Source organism: Panthera uncia, chromosome D1 (assembly GCF_023721935.1).
Source record: "Panthera uncia isolate 11264 chromosome D1, Puncia_PCG_1.0, whole genome shotgun sequence".
Classification (NCBI taxonomy): Eukaryota; Metazoa; Chordata; class Mammalia; order Carnivora; family Felidae; genus Panthera; species Panthera uncia.
Genome location: NC_064808.1, coordinates 50,043,500 through 50,051,514, shown reverse-complemented (window position 1 = coordinate 50,051,514; position 8,015 = coordinate 50,043,500). Strand labels below are relative to the sequence as shown.

General features: G+C 51.3%; 1 protein-coding gene across 2 annotated transcripts; it reads left to right on the top strand.

Annotated features, from left to right (window-relative positions):
- Positions 1 to 3,228: 3,228 nt before the first annotated feature.
- SMPD1 (sphingomyelin phosphodiesterase 1) lies at positions 3,229 to 7,902 on the top strand. Of its 2 annotated transcripts, none has more exons than XM_049651149.1 (6): positions 3,229 to 3,728; positions 4,635 to 5,407; positions 5,952 to 6,123; positions 6,549 to 6,625; positions 6,830 to 6,975; positions 7,118 to 7,902. In XM_049651149.1, exons 1-6 carry the CDS (start codon positions 3,447 to 3,449, stop codon positions 7,444 to 7,446), a joined length of 1,779 nt encoding a protein of 592 aa, XP_049507106.1. In that variant the 5' UTR covers positions 3,229 to 3,446; the 3' UTR covers positions 7,447 to 7,902. The 2 variants fall into 2 exon arrangements, with proteins under 2 accessions (XP_049507106.1, XP_049507115.1); XM_049651158.1 differs by having other exon boundaries at positions 7,207 to 7,295.
- The last annotated feature ends 113 nt before the right edge of the window (positions 7,903 to 8,015 follow it).

The following is an 8,015-nucleotide window of genomic DNA, read 5'->3' as shown; positions in this document are numbered from 1 at the left end:
AGAACACTGTAAGAAAGAGAATTGGGCAAATGAGCAAGAAGGGAGTGAGCAAGAAAGATACTGTTAAGGAAATAGGATGTGAGCAAAGGAAAGGACTTCATGGGATAAGATCTTGGAAAACAGGCAGAATTTGGGCCCTGAGGGTCATCAATGTCCTCTTACATAGCAAGGACAGAGACTGAGAGCAACAATAGTTAAGGACAAATGGGGCTACTTGAAATCTTCTTCTTAATAACCATCTAGATATGTCCATCCTGCTGTCCATCAAGATGAACTTTGACTCTCCCCTTCTTGTCTCCCCATTCTCTTGTTAATCTAATGTTTTTATTAACATCAGTAACACCCATGAAGGGAAGCTTAGACACCAAATTTGATAAGGCTTCTTGGACTGATTTTGCAGCAGGAAAGTTACTTGTGGGGGGTGGGGGGTGGGGGATGGGAGTGGTTTTATCCAATCTAGCAGGCTGGTCATTTCCTCAGGAATAACCCTCTGTGTCTCTGTATGGCCATCTGCGATTTTTCCATAGTGAGCTATGGGTCCAGTGACAACCCAAACATGCTCTTCCATGCTGAAGCATGTAAAAACAAAGATACTGCCCCTAAATTAGTCACACTCACAATCCATTTCAGTAAAGGTTCTTCAGGAAGTTGATGATACTAATCTACAAAATAAAACAACTCCCTCACATGATACCTCCTGGTTTCAGTAGTTTCTTGGTTTTGTCCTCTCCCTTGTGGCCCATCTTCTTATGACAGAGTTTTAGAGGTACTCTCAATAGTCCCGACATAAGCCAAAACCCAGACTAACCAAAATCTGAGCTTGGTCCAGCATCAAGGTCTCACCCAGCCCTCTACCTTTCTTTCATTTTAGCGATTACAGATAACAACAACCAAGAGATTATATAGTTTGGGGGCACCTGCGTGGCTCAGTCAGTTAAGCATCAAACTTCGGCTCAGGTCATGATCTCACAGTTGGTGAGTTCAAGCCTTACATTGGGCCCTCTGCTGTCAGTGCCAAGCCCACTTTGGTTCCTCTGTTCCCCTCTCTCTCTGCCCCTACTCCGCTTGTGAGTGCTCTCTCTCTCTCTCTCAAAAATAAATAAAGAGAGAAAGAGAGATTATATAGTTTGCTTTTTTATTAGTTTCCATTTCCTTAAGCATCCAGTGAATCAATTTCCCAGGAGTTAGATCCATCTCTAAATTCCATTGGTAAATTTTACCTTTAGTAATTGATTATAGCACAATTACTGTTTGATACTATGGGTGACTATGTGAACATTGCCACCCAGGAATCAAAGGTTCCTCCTCTTCTCCTCCACCCTTTCATTCTCTCTTTTCCCAAAACACATGTTTTCATAAGCTAGGGCCAGGCCAGTAAATCCTACTTCTTTATTTATTTTATTTTATTTTATTTATTTATTATTATTATTATTATTTTAGCAAATCCTTTTTTAAGTGTTTATGTATTTTTGAGAGAGGGAGAGAGAGAGAGAGAGCACAAGCAGGGAAGGGGCAAAGAGAGAAAGGGAGACACAGAATCTGAAGTAGCCTCCAGGCTTGGAGCTGTCAGCACAGGGCTCAAACCCATGAACCGTGAGATCATGACCTGAGCCAAAGTCTGATGCTTAACTGACTGAGCCATCGAGGCACCCCAGCATATCCTACTTCTGACACCACTTCTGGTGATACCTAACAACTCTCAAATTCTCCAAAACCAACTGGCTATACAACAATTCAATTAAATTCCGACACTACCTAGAGGCAGCATCAGATCCCACAAATTAAAGAACTCAGTCCCACAGAATTGTCCAGCTTCTGGGGTTCCAGGACACTCTCCTCAGGTTTGATATTTTGCTGGAACAGCTTACAGAACTCAGAAAACACCTTACTTACATTTACCAGTTTATTATAAAGGGTATAGTCAGAAATAGCCAAATGGAAGAAATCCACAGGATAAGGCACAGAAGGGGGGGGGGGATGTCATGAAGCTGTCATGTGCTCTCCAGGTGTGCCACCCTACTAGCAACTCCTTAAATTCACCAACAGGAAACTATCAAAGAGATAAAGAGCTCAATCTCCACTCCTCCCTTCCCTGTAGGTTGAGGGTGGAGCTGAAACTTCTCACCCTCTAATCACTTTGTCTTTAAGTCACCAGCCCCATCTTCAGGCTCATTAGCATAAATTTAGGTGTGATTGAAAAGGGGTAGTATAAATAACAAAAGCACTCAATCACCCAGGAAATTCAAAGGGTTTTAGGAGCTCAATGCCCTGAACAAGAATTCGAGACAAAGACCAAATATACTTATTATACTACAATTACTCTGAGATGGTGCCCTGATGAACTCAGGAAAAGAGTCACTTGAAATTCTCAAAGGAAAGAACTGACAGGACTTTGGTAGCTCTGTGGATCTTGGAGAAGCACTCTAGGAGGTAAACAGCTCAGGTTTTAACTGCTATCCTGCCACTTAACTTCCCCATGCTTCATTTTCCCCATCTGCAAAATGGAAGTAATAATACTATTATACTTACTTCTTAGGGTTGTTCCAATTGAAGACAGTAACTCTAAAGTGTCTGGATCCGTGCCGGAACATGGATAGAGCTCAGTAAATGTTACTTTCACCATCATAGATGCAAGGGACACCCAAGTTCTAGTTCATGTTCCTGGTCCTCCTCGCTGTATGATCTGTACTCCTTTTTAGTCACTTCACCATCTCTGAGCCACAGTTTCCTCATCTGTAAGGTAAATGTATGGGTGTCCCCACGAGTTCAGAGCCCCTTCCATCAGGAACTCTGCATCAAATGTGACTCAAAGATTCTCATTCAGGGTGACTCAAGGGTCCTGGTGCCTGTGGCAGAACAGGGGAGATGGAGGGGAGGCGCTCTCAGGGCAGAGGCAACACACTCAGTGTGAGAATCCCTGCCCTACTAGGGCGTGCTGTTCCCCAGATTTCCTTCCCTGTGGTGGGCCAGTAGTGTGCCAGGTGGGCCTGGCAATTAGATATTCCAGGAATTTAGTCCAGGTTTGAAGAGAGCAGGCGCCTAGGAGCCTCCGCGAGCCTTTCACCAGCCACATGTGATTGCCTCCACAGCATGTACAAGGGCTACGACAGCGACCTCCCGCGGTTAGGGCGCACACAGCTTCCCTCCGCTCAGCTGCGCGCGCAGTCCGGTCAGAGCCGGGGCGGGGCATGGGCGGGGTCCTGGTACGCACCGCCCCCTCAGCCTCCCTCGCCGACCCGGATCCCGGCTGCTGGGGAGATCTCCTGCTGGGGAACCCAGGAAGAGGAAGGGGCGGAGCTGCCTTGCGGCTGGACGCGGAGCAGTCAGCCGACTGCCTCGGGGGCTCTTCGGCAGTCCCTGGTCTTGCCCCGCGCTTTGAGAGCTAGCCAGGGCCGAGACCCGGGGGACCCGGAGGGGTGAACCAGCCCTGTCTAGGAAGCCGGGCAATGCCCCGCCATGGAGTATCTCCCGGCCAGGGCCACCGCAGGTCCGGCCCGGAGCAGGAATCGGACCGGACCCGAGGATCCCCCAGACTGAGGCTTCTGTGGATGGGCCTGCCTCTGATTCTGGCGTTGGTTCTCTGGGCCCCGGCCGGGGCCCACCCTCTTCCCGTCCAAAGCCAACACGTCGGTCGCTTAGTGCCCCAGCTCCGTGACGCCTTTGGGTGGTGGAACCTCAGCTGCCCAGTTTGCAAAAGCTTGTTCACCGCTATCGACTTTGGGCTGAAGGTGAGCGCTTAAAGGGCCTGCAGTGGAGCAGCCAAGGGTGCGCTGGCGGGGGCGGGGAGTGGATGGGCTGGGGCTGGGGTCATGAAGAGCATCCCTGATGAAGAGGCTGAAGGATACAAGCCTTTACCGGATTTGCTCTCCTTTAGGGACACCCATGTCTACACGCCACCACTACCTCCATTGTGACCTTGTGAAGTAAGGAAAGAGCTCAAATTATATGCCGGGCACTGTGCTAGCCATTTTATACAGGTCAAGTCAAGTCTGTGAGGTGTTTTCATTACAGTATCTCCATTTGCCAAATGAAGAGCATCTGGGGGAGGTGAAGTAACTTCACCGAGGGCACATAGCTGGCGACAAGGCTGGGACTCCTTTCCTGGTATATCTGACTCTGAATCCCCCTGTGCCTTACATTTGGCATCGCTAATCCGGAGCACCATGCCTGTACTAGCTGCTCAAAAGGGACTTGAATTCAGAAAGATCCAAGGGTGTGGGAGTAGATGGGGCTGCCCTGACCCTGATGGGATGATGAATGCTGGTTGGTAGGTGAGTTTTGCAGGTCTCCCCAGGGAACCCGCCTTTGTGTGTGTCCCCAAACTGGACAGCTATATTGCCCAGCCCGAATTTCAAGGCACTCTGCAGACAGTGACTGAGGAAGCCAGCCAGGCAAGCAAAAGGCCTGAAATGCCACTGCCTACTGAGCTGAAGAGGAAGTACTGGCCTGGTGCTGCCTAAGTCACAGGGCAATATCTGTGGGAGTCAGGGGGTGCTCTGAGGTCTCTTCACCACAGTGGCATTGAGTCTGGCTTGGCCCCAGTTTGGGTATGAAGGCACAGATGGTGGTAGCCAGGGGTTGGCCTGGTCCCTGTGCTGTCTCTGACCTCTCGTCACTGGTTCTTCCCACCACAGAAGGAATCCGGTGTGGAGTGGGTGGGCTCCATAGCCACCAAGCTCTGCAAACTGCTGAAGATAGCACCACCCGCTGTGTGCCAGTCAACTGTCCAGCTCTTTGAAGATGATGTGGTGGAGGTGTGGACACGTTCAGTGCTGAGCCCATCTGAGGCCTGTGGTCTGCTCCTGGGCTCCACTTGTGGGCACTGGGACGTCTTCTCATCTTGGAACATCTCTTTGCCAGCTGTACCAAAGCCGGCCCCACAACCACCCAAGCCCCCGGCCCCAGGCGCCCCTGTCAGCCGCATCCTCTTTCTCACTGACCTGCACTGGGATCATGACTACCTGGAGGGCACAGATCCTGACTGTGAGAACCCACTGTGTTGCCGCCAGGATTCTGGCCTGCCACCTGCCTCCCGCCCAGGTGCTGGATACTGGGGCGAGTACAGCAAGTGTGACCTGCCCCTGCGGACCCTGGAGAGCCTGTTGAGCGGGCTGGGCCCTGCCGGCCCCTTTGATATGGTGTACTGGACAGGAGACATCCCCGCCCACAATATCTGGCACCAATCACGTCAGGACCAGCTTCGGGCCCTGACCACTGTCACAGCCCTTGTGAAGAAGTTCTTGGGGCCAGTGCCTGTGTACCCTGCTGTGGGCAACCATGAGAGCACACCTGTCAATGGCTTCCCTCCCCCCTTCATAGAGGGCAATCACTCTTCCAGCTGGCTCTATGAGGCAATGGCCAAGGCATGGGAGTCCTGGCTCCCTCCTGAAGCCCTTCACACCCTCAGGTAGTTGAGGTCCATGGAAACCCAGGAAGGGAAAAGAAAGTGGATAATAGTGAAGGGAGCAGGGGACCTGGGCATACCTGTGACTCTTCTAGCATGAGTCCTCAGCTCTCTTCACTGGCTCTGACCCCATACTCCACCTCTGCCCTTATGTCTGTCCAGCCACTCTCCCTCAGGATTGACAGCATACTTTCTCCATGCTAGTCTGTGTCTGTTCATGTTGGCCCTCTAAAACACCTCCCCTCCCCCTGCAACTTTAACATCCCAACTTTCCAGGTCCAGATCATACTCCTTCTGAATGGCCCTTGCTTCCCATTATAGTTCTCTTTTATCTCTGAGGCCTAGAGCCCTTAGCTTTCTGAGCCATTTGCCCAGTCATATGGGCCCTATAATTGGTGCTGTTTGGTTTTCTGCTGGAATGTGAGCCCCTTGGTAGGGATGATGTCCCGTATGCCTCTGCCCTCCACCCAAATGCTTAGTATAGGACTGTGAGCACAGGACCAGGATTATGAATGAGTGCTGACCGTTTGTGTTCACTTTGTTTCAGAATTGGGGGGTTCTATGCCCTTTCCCCACGCCCTGGCCTCCGCCTCATCTCTCTCAATATGAATTTTTGTTCCCGTGAGAACTTCTGGCTCTTGATCAACTCCACAGATCCTGCTGGACAGCTCCAGTGGCTGGTAGGAGAGCTTCAGGCAGCTGAGGATCGAGGAGACAAGGTGAGGGAAAGTGGTGAGAACATGGTGGATAGGTGCTCCATGGGGGTGGCGGGGAGAAGCAGGCCCTTTATGACCATACTCCTATCTGGAGCCAGAGCATCTGTGAGCAGAGAAGCCTGGTTTTCTGGAGTTCCAACAATAGGATTCCCTGGGAGTTCAGCTCCTGGTCCCCCTTAGGAGCTCTCATTCACTCCCCGTCTCTGGCCAGCAGTAATAGCTGTTGTAAGAGCGATGAGTACCAACTCTCCTGGCCAGGGCTGCCTAGACCCCTCCTTGTCCTCATAACCTTCCTTCCCCTTCCCCCCCCCCCCCCCCAAATTTCAAGTTCTAATTGGCCTTATTGAACAATTGATGAATCAAGCAGCATTCCATCTAGCAAATAGAGGGGCATTCTCCCTGATAACCTCCCTTAACTCTCCCTGCAGGTACATATAATTGGCCACATCCCCCCAGGGCACTGCTTGAAAAGCTGGAGCTGGAATTATTATCGAATTGTAGCCAGGTAGGAGGGAAGTGGGGAGAAGAGGGGTAGATGAAGAGTCTGAAGTTCATTTGAAAACTCCTTTGGGTATTTTATCATTCCTGGTGCCCCTTTGGGGTAGAGAGGCTACTTACTTCAATGTGTGGAGAAAGAAAGCATCCCATCTCCCCAGATTTCTTCCCTGTCCCTAAAACCTTCTGAATCTAATTAGTGTCTTCTGGCCAGGTATGAGAACACCTTGGCTGGTCAGTTCTTTGGCCACACCCACGTGGATGAGTTTGAGGTATTCTATGATGAGGAGACCCTGAGCCGGCCACTGTCTGTAGCCTTCCTGGCACCCAGTGCCACCACCTACATCGGCCTTAATCCTGGTGAGTGATGTGGGAGTTGTTGAGATAGAGGAAGCAGAAACAGAGTTGGGGCCATGGCTGGCAAGGGGCAGGCGGGACATATGACCTCTCCCTGGAGTTGCCTTGGTTCCTTCCCTTTCCAGTCAGCCCTCCCTCCTTGCAGGTTACCGGGTCTACCAAATAGATGGCAATTATCCGGGGAGCTCTCATGTGGTCCTAGATCATGAGACCTACATCCTGAACTTGACACAGGCTAATGAGCCAGGAGCCATACCACACTGGCAGCGTCTCTATAGAGCTCGAGAAACCTACGGGTTGCCCAATGCACTGCCTGCCGCCTGGCATGATCTGGTGTACCGCATGCGGGGTGACACACAACTTTTCCAGACCTTCTGGTTTCTCTACCATAAGGGCCACCCCCCCCTCAGAGCCCTGTGGCATGCCCTGCCGCCTGACTACACTGTGCGCCCAGCTCTCAGCTCGCTCGGATAGCCCTGCTCTATGTCGCCATCTGGTGCCAGATGGAAGCCTCCCTGATGTCCAGAGCCTGCAGCCAAGGCCATCTTTCTGCTAGTACCCCATGGCCCAGATTTGTGAAAGTGCAAATGTGAGGAAAGCTGCAAAAACTCCAGAGGACAGCTGTGGTAAGAAGAGCATCTGGTGGAAAACCCTATCCCTGAGCCCCAAGCACACCGGGGAAACAGGACCTTCTTTCATGGAGCTGGTTTGGCAAGATACAGGAGAGAGGGTGGCTGCTCTGTGCCCAGCATCTAAGCTGCCCTGGGACTGCTGCCTTTCATAACTATGGAGCAAAGGTCTAAGTTGGTCCTGCCGCAGCAGACCACACAGGAGCTCTCACCCCAGGCCTGTGCTGGCCAGCCAGGAACCCTGGACTGCTGCTGCCTGGTTGTCAGGCCATTAAAATAAAGATAAGAGACTTGGACTCCAGACCCCTCTGCAAGTGTCCCACTTTCTTTTTTTCAAGGAGGCAGGGGAAGGGGGCTTTGGGAATATAATCCTAACTGAGGGATCAGGGTACTGGGGGTGATGGTATGGTGCAG